This window comes from Penaeus vannamei, chromosome 20, assembly GCF_042767895.1.
Source record: "Penaeus vannamei isolate JL-2024 chromosome 20, ASM4276789v1, whole genome shotgun sequence".
Classification (NCBI taxonomy): domain Eukaryota; kingdom Metazoa; phylum Arthropoda; class Malacostraca; order Decapoda; family Penaeidae; genus Penaeus; species Penaeus vannamei.
In genome coordinates this window covers 17,424,459-17,444,458 of record NC_091568.1, presented here as the reverse complement: position 1 = coordinate 17,444,458, position 20,000 = coordinate 17,424,459, and the positions used below count along the sequence as shown (strand labels likewise).

At 37.8% G+C, this 20,000-nt stretch overlaps 1 protein-coding gene across 2 annotated transcripts; it reads right to left on the bottom strand.

The window, feature by feature from the left end:
- Positions 1-320: 320 nt before the first annotated feature.
- Positions 321-19,903, bottom strand: LOC113806519 (uncharacterized). 2 transcript variants are annotated; one of them, XM_070135130.1, is made up of 6 exons: positions 19,779-19,903; positions 8,984-9,103; positions 8,573-8,725; positions 7,820-8,067; positions 7,392-7,586; positions 321-6,387 (listed from the first exon to the last, which is right to left on the bottom strand). In XM_070135130.1, the coding sequence occupies exons 2-6, from the start codon at positions 9,093-9,095 to the stop codon at positions 853-855; spliced, it is 6,243 nt and encodes a 2,080-aa protein (XP_069991231.1). In that variant the 5' UTR covers positions 9,096-9,103; positions 19,779-19,903; the 3' UTR covers positions 321-852. The 2 variants fall into 2 exon arrangements, with proteins under 2 accessions (XP_069991231.1, XP_069991232.1); XM_070135131.1 differs by having other exon boundaries at positions 7,392-7,583; positions 19,779-19,902.
- Between the last annotated feature and the right edge of the window lie 97 nt (positions 19,904-20,000).

Here is a 20,000-nt window from a genome sequence, read left to right as displayed (position 1 = left end):
AATCCTCTCACAGCAAGGTTGGATCACAGAAAGTTGTTTTTTTCAGGGTTTATAAATATCTCCCAAGATCTGACTACTTCCGCATCACTGGTAAACCATCTGGTATGTAACTGCAGCAAACAAAAAGCAATATATATATATATATATACAAATATAATTTTTTTCTTTTTCAATTTGTGTTCTAAAGCATATGCTGAACAGCATAAATGGAAACTTTCAACAGTTCTGATCCATCTAATAGAAAAATGATAAAACAGAGAAAACAATAAAAATAAAAATAAAGAGAAATGAATAAGGAAACTGCAGAAGATAAAGCAGAATTGAAATTGCATGACAATGCTCAACTTTACATGAGGAAATGGTAACAGACTTTGGCCCAACATAAGTATTTCATCTGCAATGGCCAGGATTCTCACTCTGACCTCGAAAAAGGGAGACAGAAGACAGAAAGGAAGAGATGAAGTCGAGTGTGCAACTGGTGCTTCCGCAATCTTCCTAAACATAAGAGGGAAATTCCACTGGTTCAACTGCCTTGTGCAGGACGTGGCCCTCTTTTCACAGTTCAACCTTTAATTATCACAAGAAAAAGTTCATTTTTACCAATGCAAACCTGTTAAAAATGTCCTTGCTGGAGAAGGGAAGGCATCACGTAGTGGAAAGACAGAAAGGAAAAGTGTCCCTAACTAGCACTTTAAAAGTGACATATTAAGTGTTTGAAACACACTGATATAAGGATAACTATTTGTGAATCTATAATTTACAAAATAAATGGCAGGTAAGGTACACCATAGCATTATATAAGCCTATAAATCTGTGGCGTCCAACAATATTGCTGCCCATAACTGTGCAACATTAACTCTTGAGGCATGGCCTTGGGCCACCACTGCTGCTGAGACCTTGTTCAGCACACGGTTGTTTGGCATCAATCACATGCGTCACATCACAGACGGAGGTACAGGCACTTAGTTGTGGCTCACTGCCACCTTTCTCCTTCACACTCACCACATTGTTCCCGTCGGCTACTGTACCGCACAGGTTAAAACATTCACTACTTTGGGGTCCACTTACAACAGCTGTGCTATATACTGGAGTGGACAGACCACATGCAGTTGTGGCAACAACAGGGGGTAGGTCCATGGGCTTTGTAACACTTTCTGGATTATTTTTAAGCAAAGTTTCTCCTGCTGGACTCCTGGAAATATCAGCTCCAGATGTGTGTGCAGGAACTGTTGCAGCAGACATGGTGCTTGTTAGCTGACTTCCAGTAGCTGGGCTACATGACTGTAATGCTCGAGTAGCTGGAGTACATGATATAGTAGCTGCTGTACTTTTTGTTGCTACAGACATACTGCTGCATCCATTTGCATTGGTTGTAATGTTAGAAGAAACATTTTCAGCCATATTAGTGCCTGTAGACAGAGTTATAGAAGCTGCAGAGCTGGCAGGCAATTGCTCAAATGAGGTTGGGCTTCTTGCCTGGATTCCCATGACCAAAGGGGTTGAAGACTGTGCTTTAGTCACCCTGGTACTTGTAGGCATACTTCCTGTAATAGTAGCTGCAATGCTAGCCGAAGCTATGTTAGTTGCTGTTGCTGTTCTCGCTGAGAAAGCTAGAGACTGAGTAGCAGCAGGTAAAGGTCCACTCACTGTGTTGTTTGTGTGTACCATTCCAGAAGCTGCAGTATTCGTAGGCAAAGTTACAGTGGATGTATTGTTTAGGGGCTGAGTTATGGCACCTGAAGCACTAGCAGATGCAGTTATACTAGCAGGTACTACAGAAGGGACTGTGACAACTTGTGCCGAGCCAGATGTAATCACTGCATCTGAAGTGCTTGAGGACATGGCTGCAGTTGAAGCAGTGCCTGCTATGGAAGTCGTGGATTCTATCCTGGGCACAACAAAAGGGTTTGACACAGTGCTGCATGGCAATGGTAGATATGCCCCCGAAGGCGTGGGGGATGTCCTCATCACTGAAGTACTTGCGGGAATTGTATCAACCAAATTACCCACACTCTGCACTGGAGCAGCTGATGAAATGTTTCCTAGGCTGTTTGCTGAGAGTCTGCTTGAACCACTTGGTTTTGAAGGCTGTGTATTATTAATGGGAACTGCAGGCATTTTTGTGTTCAACAGGTGTAAATTGGGGGATACTGTGGTGTTTGTTGGACAAAAGGGCTGAGAAACAGAGACTGTGGCACATGTAGGTATGGGGAACTGGGTTGAATTACTAAATGGTATGAATGGCATCGTACTTGAAATGTTACTCGAGGGAATATAGAGGGACGTATTACATGACGGAGTCAGGGTCACACCTGACAAGTCTGCAGACATTCCTGGACTGGCCAGTGAGACTGGTAGAGCATTTGTGACACCCTCAAGGTACAGAGATGCAAAACTTGTTGGGAGAGGGAGTGCCATTTGTGCTCCTTGAGGGAGGATGAATTTGTTTCCTAACGAATTAGCTAAAGAGGGAGTCACTGCTCCAGATGTCACAGTAGTCCCAGCTGGAGCAAGGGTAATGGATGGTGTTATCACAGGAGGGTTTGGGCTAGAACTCACTACAGCCTCAATAGCAACCCCTTCATTCCTCTTGTTGCCTGGTTGCCCTTCAGAAGGGTGAGCCTTTTCCTTGTTTCCACCATTCTTAGCTTGTGAGGGTGAGCGTGGCAGGTTGGGTAAACACCTGGAGTGAGGGGTATGAGGTCTGGGGGATTCAACAGCACTGGTTAGCTTGGCTACTCCCTGTGGCACTGTGCACTGAGCAGAACTTGAGAGCCTTGGAGACTGGGGGGTTTGGGGTCGAGGGGACTTTGGGGACTGTGGAGTATGTGGTCGGTTTGTATCTGATATGGTCGTCTGCACTCCATGGGCATTAGATAGTCCTGGCAGACTGATCATCAGAGCTTTTGAGGACTGAGGCACAACAGGTTTAGAAGAATTAACAGAGCTCCACTGAGTCTTTGGAGTGATTAAGGTATGAGAGCTTGATGTTTGTACAGAAGCATTCAGTCTGAGTGATGTGTTCATGGCGGCAATGGTGGAAGGTGGGGGACCTGGGGACTGAGGGCTTGGTTGAGTCGATGCAAACACCTGGCCAGGCCCAGTCACCTGCTTAGGACAATTGCCGGGCCAGATAGGCTGTGTGGTTTGAACAGGTATATTCCCCATCTTCATTGACTGGGTCCCAGCCATCGAAGGTGTTCCATTGTTTTTTCCAGGTTGCATTTCTGCCTTCCCCACCTGGCATTGCTTTGGGGACTGTGGTGTGACAGGTCTGGACTGATTGGTACTAGACTGTCTGGGAGATTGGGCTGGATATGGCCTGGGAGACTGCGATGAAGTGGGCGTCCTGGGGGAAGGTGGAGTCATGGGGCGAGGTGAGAGTGTTTGGGGGGATACCTGTGACACCAAAGGTAGCACTGGAAGAAGGCTCTGTTGCAGGGACAGCTCTGGCATGATTTTGGCTCCTCCTATACCCCTTGAGCCCAGAGCTGGCCGATGCGGGAGGCAGGTGGGGAATGTTGGTATGAAAGAAGCAGAGGGATGAGGCGGAATAAGACTGATGGGTTCTGCGCCTTGGTAGATGTACGGATATGTTGGATAACTGATGGAAGAGCTAGTGTGGCAAGGCAAGGGCAAGTTGCCAATGGCTGCTGGGAAAGTCACCCCACAAGAGGGGATAATGCCTACCCCAAGTGCTGGTGCTGCCATGGCTAGATGCTGCTGAGGCTGGTGGACTGTATTGGAAATTGTCAAAGAGTTGACAGTCGCTGGTTTCACCTGCGTGATACATGTGGTTATGCTGGTTGAAGCCCCAGTTTTTTGCTGCATCATAACAGGAGCATTGGAGACAGGGTGTGTAATTGTGGTCCGTGTTGGTATGACTGCACTATTCGAATTGACTTTCACATCCGCCTTTGTGGTTCCGCTTTCTACACTAACTTCTGGCTTGGAGTTGTTGCTGTGTGAAATCTGCTGAGCCTTCTTCTCAGATTTGTTTGCTGATTTGTTGATGTTGCTTGGGGGTTTGTTGTTTGTGACAGTCTTACCACTGTTGTGATGGGTAGCCTTACTCTCAGACTTATTCTCTGCCAAACTATTAGTATTAAAACAGACTTTTGAACTTTGATTTGTACTTTCCTTTGTCCCACTTGCTATTGACGCAGGCAAGGTAGAGGAAGCTTTGGTACTGGTGACCACAGTGTTGTCTGCCTCAGACCCTCCACTTTGGCTTCCCACTACTGTTGTACAACTGTTGCTCTGTGGAGCACAAGATGTCACCTGGCTGGTGGTTGCTGTGACCATGAGTGCCGCTCCTGGACTTGCAGTTACCTGGGCTGGTGAAGAGGCCAGCGATTGAACGGAAGACACACAGGAAGTGGTGCCTGAGGTTGCCGACATATAGCTTGACACACTCACATCATTGTTTGCTGTCACTGTCATGGGCCCCGCAACTTTGGGATCCAGTTTGGACATGAGGGTGCGCTTTATACAGCTGTTACTCTCATTGGTTCCAGAGTACAAAGGTCTGACTCCAGTGTTAGGGTTGCCCAGGAAGCGAGGAGCATTGCGAACTTTGAATATCTTGTTTGTACGGGGGGCTTCATGGTTGCCCTTGTTGATGGCAGACTTGCCAGCCACCAAGAGCTCTCTAGAGATGGTTGGGTTCCAGCTCTTGGGTGGTGTCTTGAGCGTCTTATAGCCATATGGCTGCGACGACTTACGACAGCCTCCAACTGGGGCCTTAGCTGCTGACTCCTGCTTGCCCTCCCTTTTGGTGTTGAGGCCATTGTTACTTGGTTTCTCCTTGGTTTTGGTGTCTTCTTCTATCTGAGCTTTTGATGTCCCTGCCTTCAAGTGTGGTTTGTTGAGGTTGGCTAGACTTGCAGCTGTCAGGCTGGCTGGTATGTGGCTTGAGCGACTATCCTTGCCATTCCCACTGTTTTCCTTCACACTGTTTGGTTGCTGCTGCTCAACAGATCTTCTGACATCTGAGGACCTCCTGTCTGATGCCTTCTCCCGAGTCTCAGTCGCAGGCTTCACCTTTGGCCCCACTTCTGCACTGCCATCTATTCTCAACTTGTCACAAGATCTTGCTTCCCTTGCATCCTTGTTGGCCCCACTCAAGCCTTTGTGATTAAAATCAGGCACAGCTTCTTGGCTTGGGGATATTCTCTTTTCTCCTGCCTCTCTTGCACAGTCTACATTCACCTTCTCATTACTCACTGGACATTTCTCCTCACCTGCTCTCTGAGCCTCCTTTAATTTCATCTTTTTACTCTCAGCACTAGAATCACTAGAGGACTTCTGGTCTCTGACCACATCTTTCACTGGGAAGTCCTCACCCAGAGACCCACTTTCTATCTTTGATAAGAGTTCACAAGCTTCTGTCTGTAATGAGTTGATGACACCCTCTACTGTGGTGTCCTGCCCACACACACTCATCACCCCCGACTCACTTATCTTGAGTTGCACCTCCTTTCCTTCCTCCTCCATGTCCTTTTTCTTTTTCTTCTTTTCTCTCTCTTCCTTGCTCTCCTTAGGCACTATCACATCACTAGTTCCTGCCTCAGTTTCCTTCTTAGGTCCCAATCCACCCCAAATATTGGGCACACCAGCCCCTCCCACACTCCCATTGGCATGCTTTTGCGTCTGTGTGTTGGAATTGCTTGCCCCTACAGGTACCTCAACACCTTCGGAAATGCAGTTCTCACTCACTGGAATGCAGCCCTCACTGGGGACTATTGCACAAGGGACCGCTGCTGGGGCCACACATGCCATTTCTGCTGGCACAAATGCAATTTCTACATTGACACCATTGCTGGGTGCAGGAAAACCTGGTGTGTATGTCACCAGTGCTCCACCTCCTACACTATCACTGGGATGGAGCATGCTGTGCCCTTTGCTTGCATCATTACCACTAACCTCACTATTACCCTGTATCATTTCACTCACTGAATTGGTCACTCCTTGCAAAGGACTTTCCTTCTCACTGGCCAGCATTTCCATTGGTTTAGCAGTCAGCGCATCTTCCTGCTTGACAGCCGCATTTAGCCGGGGGCCCTCATTCTGCAGGGCCACCTCCGAGGCCATGTCAACATATGACAACGGTGCTGGAGCTTCAGGGGGAGGCTCACTTTTGAGAGGCAGAGGGTAACCCAGCACCCCCACTGCCTGCAACAATGGGGCACACCGGAAGTCTGTCAAATTGCCTGCTGAGTCAGAGGAACCGCAGGTAATACTAGCCACATCCGTTCCTACATTGGGCTCCAGCTTGGGCATGTCTTCAGACAGGCTTCCAGAATCCTTGCAGAAAGTGTCGGGGTCCAGTTTGATTTTCTTGCTTGCTCTCTCGTATATTCGGTACAGCAGTTGTAAGGGCTCAGTCTGCAAGGGAAAATAAACAAAGATCCTTTGTATAAATTACAGTAGAAAACTTTAGCAAGTTACATCACTAGCACGTAACTAGTAAAGGAAACATGCAAAGGTGAAATATACTTGTGTACATGAAAAAACACATGGGATTTCATCAATGGCAATTATCCTATTCACACTGAGATGACATTTGATGACTTTCTATTAGGTCAGGGACCACCTCTTATGCCAGGAGGACATCTTTGGGCTATGTGCAGTCAAACCTGCTCTTAATTGTACATGCTGAACAGTTGTGTGCTTGTTTGGTCCTGGCTGCATTGACTGAAGAGGAAAAACACCTCAAAAATAAATTTAGAGCCTCTTTTTACCATCATCACCTAAAAAATATTTGTATGCCATTGTCAAGAGGACAGAGATCAGGTTAATTTTCATGTTTTCCATGCTAATGATTTTTTCCAAAAAAGCCTTGAATCTAGTTGCATCTCAGCAATCACATCGACCAAAATACAGGCATTAGGTTTGTGTAAGCAGCCGCCCTATTGGGTGTGCTGCATTTTACCATTTTCCAATGTGAATATATGTACTTTGATTTGCTTTATCAATGGCAATAAGATTGTTTTCCTTGCATATCATCTATGTAGTAAATATGTAGCTAGAAAAAAAGTACTATATTCATGTTTGTCATCTCTATCTTTTTGTAATATTCATTTTTCTGTAATAAAATCTGTGCCACCAGTTTACTCAATTATCAATGAGAATAACACAAAAGTCTCTTTCTAAATGACAAATAAGTAATCACCCTCGAAGACATTTGTGCACTCATGGTGAGTCTTTTTCATCACCCTGGCCTCCACTCATGACGGTAAGTCATTCAACATCTCTCACTCTCTCTCTCTCACTCACTCACTCACTCACTCACTCACTCACTCACTCACTCACTCACTCACTCACTCACTCACTCACTCACTCACTCACTCACTCACACAAAAAAAAGGTAAGCCTAACTAAAAACATACCCGCTGCCATGATGTAATGTACGCCACGTCAACCAGCGTCAGGGTGTCATTGAGAGGGTCGTCGGAAGAGCCCGTGAGGAGGGCCATGGGGTGAGAGGGCCCCACCCCAAACTTGGCCCTCAGGAGTCGCTTTAGCTGGGCTACGCTTACTCCCGCCGGGCACTGTAGGTAGCGCATGTGACTACCACGAACCTTCTGGGAGAGAGATTGACAGTTGTGATAATGACCTTGATGACAGCTCTCTAAAGCTATGATAGCAATTGAGTAAGCTCTATTATTTTTTTCTTTTATTTTAATTATCTATTGGTTGTTCTTTAAAAATAAAAGAAATAAATGTGTTTCCTCTAACTATATACTTTAAAAAATGTGATATGGACCAGACAGAAGAATATAAAGAAGAGAGAAAAGGGAGATCATGAATGACTCACAGTAACTTCAGACAATCGTGGCATGGCCTCTCCCCTTGTCACCCCAGTGCCATCTGTCAAGCAACCATGATTGTTGGGGTGTGATGGGGGGGTTGGGCTGAGTATTGGGGGGGCAGGACAGAGCGCCAGGGAAACAGGGTCATCCGGGAGGATGTACCATCTGCCGACGTCACTGCCCCCGTCCTCTTGGCTCATGGGCTGTGTCTCTGGGTGGCCAGTGTAGAACTCTCTCCGTCGGCACATCTCGTCTGCAGATGAGGACGAGGTCTTAAAGTGATGGCAGTGAGAAAGTGAGTTAAAGGGTGCTGCATATATTTTCAGATTTAGAAATCAACACCTCTTAGTGCTTCCTGTTAAGAAAAATTATACTCTGTGTTCTCAAACTAGAAAAAACTAAACTGCTTGTATTTTTTTAACTAGAGAATTGACACTCCTTGCATTCTCAAAGCAGAAAAAATAATACGGAGTGTTTTCTCACCAGAAAAATTATACTTCTGTTTCCTAACAAGAAAACTGATGATCTTTATCTCCTCTAACTAGCAAAACAACCCTACTTGTTATATAATCTTCTAGTAAAAAAAATGACACTCATTGTGCTCTGAAACCAGTAAAATGACATTCCTAGCATATGCTAACCAGAAAATTGACACTCCTCATATTTTCTATCCTGAAAAATGACATTTCTTACGTTTTCAAATCAGAAAAACGAGAATTCTTGCTTCTCACCAGAAAAATGACAATTGTTACACTTACTTTGGTACAGGCCGGGGACCAATTTATAAACTATATCTTGCAGGGTTTTGTCTGGTCTGATGCTCAGCAGAGGTTTCGTCTTGTGGACTTGGACGTCGCAAATGGGACAAAATTTGCTTGATTCCAGGTACCGTACAATGCAGGTCTTGCAAACTGTCAGGATAGAGCGAAATATTTTTAGTAAATGTATTTTAAATAATCATACTAGAATTTCTGAATATCATTAATTCTACAAAAAGTTCTATTACTTTTAAATAGGTCATCAACTTCATCTAAAATCTAACCAATAATCTACTGGTTACTCTACCTACTATTCAAGTTTTCTTTTACTGAAAAATAATGGAAAAAAAAAAAAAAGTTATACTGATCATTTGATTCTTGAATGGCATAGACCTTAGAATAGCCACTCACAAGAATGGAGGCACTCGACGATGGTGGTTGCATCCACATAATATCCTCCACAGAGAATGCAGAGGAGATTTGGATGGAGCTCCGCTACGCGGAGCCGGCGTAGCCCACTCATCTTGGAACCTGAAAAGTAACATTAATGCTGATTTTTCCACTTCAAATACTTCAATTCTATGCCTAAAATTCAATAACTATTTTCATAAATCATAGGTTTTGTTTACTTCATGACTTCATGTCTACATTCAGTGTTGCCCACCAGGAATAAGGTAGGCCTAGACAAGAAGGCAAAAAACTTTCATTTAAAAACTATGCTTTGCCTCAGTTAAGAGATACGTACTTTCCATGTCAGAGTCCACTGTGTACGTAATTCCTTTTATTAATTTTTGTTACATACATATGACATATTAAGTACCAAGAAGTCAACTTAAGTAGGCCTAATACTTTACTCCTTGGCGACTGAGTGCCTCTGAAGCCCTCTGTATAAACAAAACTAATACAAAAAAACAACAGCGTACAGTGTGTGTGTGACGTAAGTCTACACTTGATCTCCATGGGCAAACTTTTAACTATCCTCTATTTATTTCACACTAAAATTTTTCTAATACCATAGAGCTTTAAGGAGACCCTCCCAGATGGGGGGGGGGGGGGTCAAATTGAGCTAGTTAGCATATAGTATAGGTACATGGATAAGGAAACTACCAAACAAGTATTAAAGCCCTGCTATGGCTAGTTCCTGGACAGAGAACACAAGACCCACTAAACACCTGGGCAGGTACGCCAGGTACACCTTTGTGGACATTTGCTTGTTGCAATAGTGCATACAGCATTTGATCATAACATTGCGCACAGATATGAGTTCATGAATGTTCAAGGAACACTTTTATGCCAATATCAGAAAAAAATTATATCAGTGATTTTTGACAAAATATTTTGTGGAATATATCTACAAAAATGTAATCTTTGTGTCCTTTTACACACGAAATATGCTTCTATCGAGACTCCCTGGTAATATGTTGTAGCTTACGAAGTAATCTGTATGTATACCGAGTACGGAGCACTAATGTTTGAAAATAGCCGTACAAGTAAGAATTGAGTCAGTCAGTACATCACAGCATCAGTAAATTTGATTTGATTTGAAATTGGTCGTTATCGTTGTAAAGGGCAATTCATTACAAAGGGCACTTAAAAGTCGGATTCTGGAACTTCAGTTGTATAAGCCAGATACTGATTATTTCATATTGAAGATGATAGTACTCAGTAATACCCTTTCTGAATTAAAAAACTATATGGAATTTTGAACTCGTTTGTATGCACAGTCTTCGTCTAGAGTTGAAACAGCTATAGTTTATGTTTCGTGCGTTCCCAATAAAAACAATTATGTTTAGATGTTACCGCAGGTCGTAGGTACCAAAAATTCGCAAATATCCCACCACATCTAGGTGTCTGCATGATTTTATGCACTTCTTAGTAAAGATAATGGGTGCAAATGGCTAATCAACAACTCTACACTTGTTTCCTATTGCAATCTGTTACTATTGACTATTATCAAAGCAAATGGTTTGAGAGGGATAACTAATATATTTTATTCTTTTTTATATAGAAGTCGATGTAGGCCTACTAAATGAGGATGATTCATTTTTTAAACTTTATGTGCGTGTTTTCACGTACATATGATCCTCCTCGAAAATTACAAACACCCAGTGACCATCTCCCCCTCCCCCCCACTTGTTTGGAGCATAGGAAAAATTCAACTACTTGAGTAAGTTCTCGAATTCCATGTACTAAATTCATATGCTTTTAAAATTCTCAATATTGAACCACCATGTTGTATTCATGCTAGGACTTTAATTAGGATGATTCTGTACTGAAGTCGCCATCCACAGTTCCCCATTTCTTCAAATGAAAAAAATAAAATAAAATAAAAAAGTTTATCTGGTTCAGACTAGTTGTTTCTATGGTTCATGGCATTTATTAAACTTTTCAGACAAATATATCAAATAAACAAACAAAAAAATTACATACCATTGAAAATGGTAATTCCGATTGACTTGGTAATCATCACATTGCAAAGTACACTAAATAAGCTTTTTATAAATATATAAGATCATGAGACTTAGAGAAAAATAACAGAGATAACAAACTTTGGCAAGCTGCCAAAATATAATACGCTGTACTTCCGTTCTTTGTTTACATTATCTTATGTACATTACCACACTTGTAATTTTCGTGCAATCCAAATGCAGTTTGTTGCTTTCGCTAGAGCCTCTGAGCCCTGAGGCCGTGTAAATGGTCGATTTATGAATTTTGATCTTAATAAAAAAATATAAATTTTTTAATGCTGAAAAAACAAAACCAAAAATAGTACTCTGCGTCAACCAGTCCTCCGCCCCCCCAGAAAAAGGAAATTAAAAAATCGGCCATTTGCCCAGCCTTATGCTAGGATAGATCTGACAAATGAACTTTTCGAGGATTGTTCAGGAATAAAAACTGTGGGAGTGGTAATGTACCGAAGAAGAGGGGGGGAAAAAACAATTTTTTAAAAACTTTTCAGGGGGGTGTTCCCCCCCTATGGTGATGAGAGGTCAAAATTATATATGACACAAAGTGCAATTCTATGCTCTATATCATGCAAAAAGAATCAATGAGTTATCTCCAACCAATCACTTTTTAGGATGAAATGAGTTGGGAAAGGTGGTAATTTCCTGGGACAGTCGCCTTAAATTGAATTATCTTCTTCTTCTTCTTCTTCTTCTTCTTCTTCTTCTTCTTCTTCTTCTTCTTCTTCTTCTTCTTCTTCTTCTTCTTCTTCTTCTTCTTCTTCCATCTCCTCCTCCTCCATCTCCTCCTCCTCCATCTCCTCGTCCTCCTTCTCCTCCTCGTCTTCTTCCTCCTCCTCCTCTTCTTCCTCCTCTTCTTCCTCCTCCTCCTCTTCTTCCTCCTCTTCCTCTTCTTCCTCCTCGTTCTCTTCCTTCTCCTCTTCCTCTTCTTCCTCCTCCTCCTCTTCTTCCTCCTCCTCCTCTTCTTCCTCCTCTTCCTCTTCTTCCTCCTCCTCCTCTTCTTCCTCCTCCTCCTCTTCTTCCTCCTCCTCCTCTTCTTCCTCCTCCTCCTCTTCTTCCTCCTCCTCCTCCTCTTACTCTTCTGCTTTCTATTCCTCTTCCTATTCCTATTCCTCTTTCTCTTTCTTTTCCTCCTCTCCCTGTTCTCCATTGCACTTTCCACCAGTGTTTCCACCTTCAACACAATGGGGGCAAATCAAGAAAACCAAGGCTGAATCTAATTCTTTTGTTTACTGTTAATATTGCATAACACCAACACGTGCATCACTTTCACTTTGTGTTAGAGATCTTTTCTGCATTTTCATGTCACTCATCTCAGTGACTAGCTTTTTCTTATTATAAAACAATTATTGCTGATTCATTTCAACTATTTGTGAAACTTTTCTTACAGACAACTTTGTATATGTACATCTTAAGAGGGTGATTTCTCTAAATAATATTTATCCATCTATCTCCCTCTTTTTAAACCTAAAAATCATAATTTCCTTTCTATTAATTAGTTACACTATCAACTGAGATTAATCTTCTCATTTATATGTAGAAAAGGTATGAATGAGACTGAATATCTTCACAATACAAGAGATGTCTTCGTCAGAAATACATGTATTTCTGAAGAAGGCGTAGTTGAAACCGGTCAAATACATCTCTTGTATTGTGAAGATATCCCGTTTCATTCATACCTTTTCTACATTTGTCAACATGGATACAGTTCATTCTTCTCATTTATATCATAATGGCAGTCAATATTCAAAGGCCCACATATCACAGTTGTATAAAACTGTTCTTTATCACTATAGATCTCTGTTAATCTATAGTTCTTATTCTTATTTCTATTCATAACCTACTCTTCTTACCATCATTAACATCATTACATCCATATCATATTACTATCCATGTTAGTATATATACCATAATTTTGTCCTTAAACTTGCCGTTATGTTAATGTTATTCTTTTTTTGCTGTTCTTACCATCTTTCACATGTTATTATTCACATTATTCTTTACAGTTATTTTCTTATTACTCCTACTAATTCAAATTTCTAATTCCTTTTCAAATCATGAAAATCCTCCATTCACTTTATTTCTCTCTTCATTCTCTTTGTAATGATTAACAGTTCACAAATAATAAAAATAATATATGCAAAAACAATTGCTATTTCAATCACCCAACAATAAGAAAATCAAACTGATATTTCTACATGCAATGACTGGAAAATAAAATAGTAGAAATTCAGAAAATAACAAAATAAATAATAACAATAATAATAACAACAAAAACAAGTCACAATAACAACAGACTACAATCACTGACAACAAAGACAACAATCAGCTATATCATTATCATAATTCCACTGCTAATGGTAGCAGTTATAAAAATAAAAATACCTGAATCTATACTAATAATAACCATAATAAAAAATATAAATCATAACGTTGATATTAATAATACACACAGTAACAATATCAACAATAATAACATTAGCAATAATTATAAATAATCATATTATTAATAATGATAATTTAAAAAATAAAAATAATTCTACCAGTAACAAAAACAATATAATAATGATAATAATAACACTAATATTCAAAACAATAATAATTCAACCAATGACAATGACAATGACACTATTAATAATAATAGTAATAATAATGATAATGATAATAACAATAACAATGAAAATGACAATGACAATGACAATGATAATGATAATAATAACAATATCAATAACAACAATAATAATATACTAATGAAAATAATAATAATAATAATGATAATAATAATAACAATAAAATTAACAACACTAATAACAATAACATCAAATAACAGCAACAACAAAATAACAATAACAATAACAAGTAAAATAATATCAATATCAATACTGATATCACTGATATTATTGATAAAAATAATAATGCTAATAATGATAATAACAACAACAATAACAATAATAATAACAGTGATAATAATAAGGCCAATATTGATGATAATAATAAGGACAATAATAATGATAATGAGAATAATAACAGTAATGATAACAATAATAATAATAATAATAATAATAATAATAATAATAATAATAATAATAATAATAATAATAATAATAATAATAATAATAATAATAATAATAATGATGATAATAATAATGATGACAATAATGATAAAGATAATAATAATAATGATACCACAACTAATAATGATAACAATAATGGTGATGATGATGATGATGATGACATTATCATAAGAACAACAACAACAATAACAGTAACAATAATAATGATGATTACAATAATAACACTAATAATAACCATAGCAACAATAATAACAATAATTACAATAATAATAATAATGATAATAACATCACCATTAATAATAACAACAATAACAATAATCCAAACAATGATGGTAATAATATCAATAACAACAACAATAACAATAATAATAATAATAACAATAAAAATAAATAATAATAATAATAATAATAATAATAATAATAATAATAATAATAATAATAACAATAATAATGATAACAACAACAATACTAATGGTTAATAATCAATGCTTTAAACAAATATGTGTGTTAGGCATCATATAATAATAGCAATGAAAATAACAAAAATAAAGAAAAATAAAATAATAATTGTGATAATATTAACAATAATCATCAATAATAATAATGATAATCATCATCATCATCATCATCATCAACAATAAGAATTATAACAACAATAATATTAATAACAGTAACAATAACAACAACAGTAACAGTAACAACAGTAGTAGTAATAATAATGATAATAATGATAATAATGATAATGATAATAAAGATAATGATGATGATAATAATAATAATAATAATAATAATAATAATAATAATAATAATAATAATAATAATAATAATAATAATAATAATAATAATAATAATAATAATAATAATAATAACAACAACAACAACAATAACAACAATAATAGCAAAAAATAATATCAATAATAATAATAATAATAATAACAATAACAATAAAAATAAAAATAATAGTAATAATAATATAATAAAATTATCATTATTATCATTATCATTATTATAACAATGATAATAACAATAATTATTATTATCATTATTATTATTATTATCATCATCATTATTATTATCATTATCAATTATCATTATTATTATCATTATCAATTATCATTATTATTATTACAACAATAACAATAACAAAAATAACAACAACAATAATATTAGCAATAATAATGATAATAATAATATCAATAATAATAATATTCATAACAATAATTATAATTATCATAATTATAATAATTATTATCATCATTATCATTATTATCATTATTATCCTTTCTATTATTATTATTATTATTATTATCATTATTATTATTATTATCATTCTTATTATAACTACAATAATTACAATAATAATAAGCATAATAACAATAAATCAATAATAATAATAATAATAATAATAATAATAATAATAATAATAATAATAATAATAATAATAATAATAATAATAATAATAATAATAATAATAATAATAATAATAATAATAATAAAAATAAAAATAATAATAATAATAACAATACCAATAACAATAATAATAATAATGATGAAGATGATAATAATAATAATGATGATGATGATGATAATAATAATAATGATAATAATAACAACGTAATAATAATGATACCAAGGATAATAACAATAGTCATAACAATAACCACAATAATAATATCATCAAAAGCAATAATCATTACAATACCAATTGGATGATAATGATGATAATAACAATAATGATATCCTTTTTTTTTTTTTTTACTATTTTTAGTACTGTAATTACTAGCACTAACAGTTTCATGATTATCAATATCATTATTTTCATCAATATCCTTATCATTACTTCTATTGCTATTATTGTTACTATTACTTTTAATATCACTGTTACTATTACTATTACTTTTATTATTACTGTTACTGTTACTATCATCATTATCAATATTACTATCATCACTATCATTATCATCACCAATAACAACATTAACAACAATAACAATCAAATATAACTTTTCTATTATTATTCAACAGCATCAACAATAATGACAGCAATAGTAAAAGAACAAAAATTTCTTGCCATGTAAATCTTTTTTTTGTTTATAAATTGTCATTACAAATAGATGGCTCCACAAATGCTCAATTAGATAGGAGTTCATTACCAGTCTGGCCTATTTCACGAACTTATATCTTTTCCTTGATCTTTGGAATGATTCTTTCGTCGCTTTTGATTGAAATAAATATTAATATCAATAGCATGACAATAGTCACACTGTCAATGATACAAATAGCAAAAAAAAAATCTCAGAAAACTCCAGGGAAAGGGTAAAGAAGGTTAGATCACATAGGCACAAAAATGGGCTCCTTAGTACCTGAGCCCTTGTCAGGCTAGCTATGTGCACACAAAATTCTCAAAAGAAAGCTACAGTTGACAGTATATTCACATGGCAGCAATGGGCAGCTAGAAAGAATATTCGAAGGTATAACACGACTGCCTAATCTAACAACAAGAGCATTCTTGATGAATGTATATTTTTTATCTCTAGAGCAGTTACATCAAGTATTATTGACATTAAAATGATACTGATCAATAATACTAATAATACTGATATTGATACTGAGGGTGAATAAAATGATACTATACAGATACCTCAATACTGATACTAATAAACTAAAATAGTATCAGGCAAAGCAATTAAGCAGCAGACTAGTAGCATTAGAAATCATTCATAATCTTAAATTATTTGCAATAAAATCTACTGCCTCAAGTAGTAGTCATTAAATGTGTGAACAATTGTAAACCTTCCTTCTATCTATCAGTCCATCTAGGTAAAACAGATGAAATAATTGAGCGATATCTATTGTGATTAAAGCCAAAGCAAACTAACAATCTCAAAGACAGAATCTACTGATCACCCCATTACAGTCACACATTATAGACAAAAAACTTAGGAAGTGTCTTAGGTTGGTTTAGGTTTAGGTTTGGGGTTGGGGTTGGGGTTGGGGTTGGGGTTGGGGTTGGGGTTGGGGTTGGGGTTGGGGTTGGGGTTGGGGTTGGGGTTGGGGTTGGGATTGGGGTTGGGGTTGGGGTTGGGTTAGGTTGGGATGGGTTGGGATGGGATGGGATGGGATGGTGTGGGATGGGATGGGATGGGATGGGATGGGATGGGATGGGATGGGTTGGGTTGGGTTGCGTTGGGTTGGGTTGGGTTGGGTTGGGTTGGGTTGGGTTGGGTTGGGTTGGGTTGGGTTGGGTTGGGTTGGGTTGGGCTAGAATAGGCTAGAATAGGCTAGGCTAGAATAAGCTAAGCAAGAATAGGCTACACTAGGCTAGAATAGGCTACACTAGGCTAGAATAGGCTACGCTAGGCTAGGCTAGGTAAGGCTAGAATAGAATAGGCTAGGCTCAGCCAGGGTCGGCCTGGCTCGACCAGCCTCGGCTCGGCCAGGCTAGGCTCAGTTCAGCTCGGCTAGGCTCAGCCAGGCCCAGCCAGGTTAAGCCAGATCCAGCAAGGCTCGGCCGGGTTCGGCCGGAGTCAGCCAGGCTCAGCTGGGCTCAGCTAGGCTCGACTAGGCTCATACTTATTACCCGGAAATAATGTTTATATGCATTTATGCATAAGTGTGCTATGCGCCACACCACAAGAAATTGGCCAAAAATTTCTGGCAAATACTAAAATAAATCATGACATACACTTGCTGCAACTGTCTAGAATGCTATAAACATCACACATACACAAGCAACTATGTGCTGATTACATACCATCACATCATCTTCTGACTTGGAAAATTAAAAAATAAAAATAATAAGATTATAAAAATAGAAACTATCTCTATCTATTTGTGGATGTGGCTTTGGCATTGCTAGTGCTGTCTAAATCGAAGTCCCCACTATAGTAAGATTTTATTTTGTGCATTGTCAGAATAGATTTACATTCATAAATTCAGTATTCTAAATCATATGTTTCATCAAAGCTCAAGAGATAAAAAGCGAAAAAATACATCTGCAAACATGTAAGTAAAAGCTAACCAAATTAATAATAATAATGATAATAATAATAATAATAATAATAATAATAATAATAATAATAATAATAATAATAATAATAATAATAATAATAATAATAATAATAATAATAAAATTAATGATAATAATAATAATAATAATAAGAGCAAACAAAAACTGAAGTCTCATTCAAATATCTTTAACGTGTGTTTAAAATAACAGAAAGTCAAAAATTAAGTTACTCTAAAATTACTCTGATTTCTGGAACTGAATCACAATATCAAGAATCGGAAAGGGGAAAAAAAAGTTTTGGTCTAAATGTTAGTTAGATTCACGCAAAATATTTGTATACACTCTAATTATTGGTCCAGTAATAGGCCTATCTTTCATCTTCAGATATCATTCATCAGCTTTTAACCAATCCAGAGAATCATAAGAAATATAACCCTATAACATAAATATGGATATAACCATAAAGAGTATAACTAAGATGATAATAACTACAATATAACAAAAAAATATAAAAAAACAAAACAAGAAATTTCTCGTCGGTTTCCCTTTAAACTCCACTTCCCTCACACACATGAAAAAACGTTACCGAACCTCCTCAATTCTAACACCATAACCAATGAATTTGTGCCAGAGAATGGGTCTCACATCCTCCCCCCTAATGTGGGTCACACACACCAATGATCCCATTTCAAGCAAGAATCCCAAAAGTCTCTTTTGCTTGCATTACATATCTTTTCCGTGTCTGCACCACTTAGCACTGTCACTTCACCGGCACCTTCCTCTGTATGGCACTCCTGGTCTCAGCTTCTGAATCTGAGCTAGGCCACAGTGCCACATCTGTTACTTTTTTCTTCACTTAAGTTCACTTTTACTTCCTTAAAGTGGGTTTATTTGTACATACTCACACACAAAGGCACTTGCAATCACGTACACATGTACACATATGCAACATGGATGTGTAGATATTGAAAACTTTCACCACAGTTCACCATAGGCTTAATTTTTTTATTTATTTTTTTATTATTGTAGGGTATTTCTGTCATTTACTACACGATTTTTCCTCTTTCACTATTCTCTTTAATCACATTTCACCATCCTTCTCTTCCCATTCTTCCCTTGATTACGCTCTTGGGCCAATAACAAAGCTCGAAACATCAACATTGCAATTTCCTCTGCAACAAATAGGCCTATAAATATTCTCTTAAAAAGGTATATTTCCCCGAGATAAAAAATTAAAAGAACTTTTCTCTTTCCCTCTCTTCACTCCTCAAATGTCTTCCCTTATTTTCCCTTCCGGGGAGTGAATCATGGAAGAAAAGGGTGAAAGAAATGCCAAAAAACTATTCCTTTTAAACTGGCACTCGGCGGCACAGTGCCAAACATCACGTGCTCGACAGCTACCAACCAGGGCGCTGAAAAGAACAGAGAGACGAAAAGAACGAGAAAAAAGGGACGGAAACAAGGCAAAGAAGGAGAGCTGAGAAGGGGCGGCCGCGAGATGGGGAAAAAGAAGGAAATGCATTCCGTCAATACGCATTTTGCAACGAACATGGCTGAATGTTCGCCCTCCTCCTCCTCCTCCTCCTGCTTTTCCCTTCCGCGGGGGCGTGTCACGTGTCCCCAGGGAGCGCTGACCCCTCGTCCCACCACCTGCTCACCTGTGGCCACCCCGAGGTCACATCATCCCAGCAGGTCACGGGGTCAGAGGGCGAGCAGGAGGCCGAGACGCGATCCTGCCCGTCAACAAGTGTCGCTCTCGCCCGCCATGTTTGTTGCACACCGAGGCGGTACACCTTTGCAATCTCGCCGTCGCTTTTTTTTTTTTTTTTTTTTAGGATATTATTTTTTATAGCTTTTCTTTTTCTTTTAGGTTGTGACCT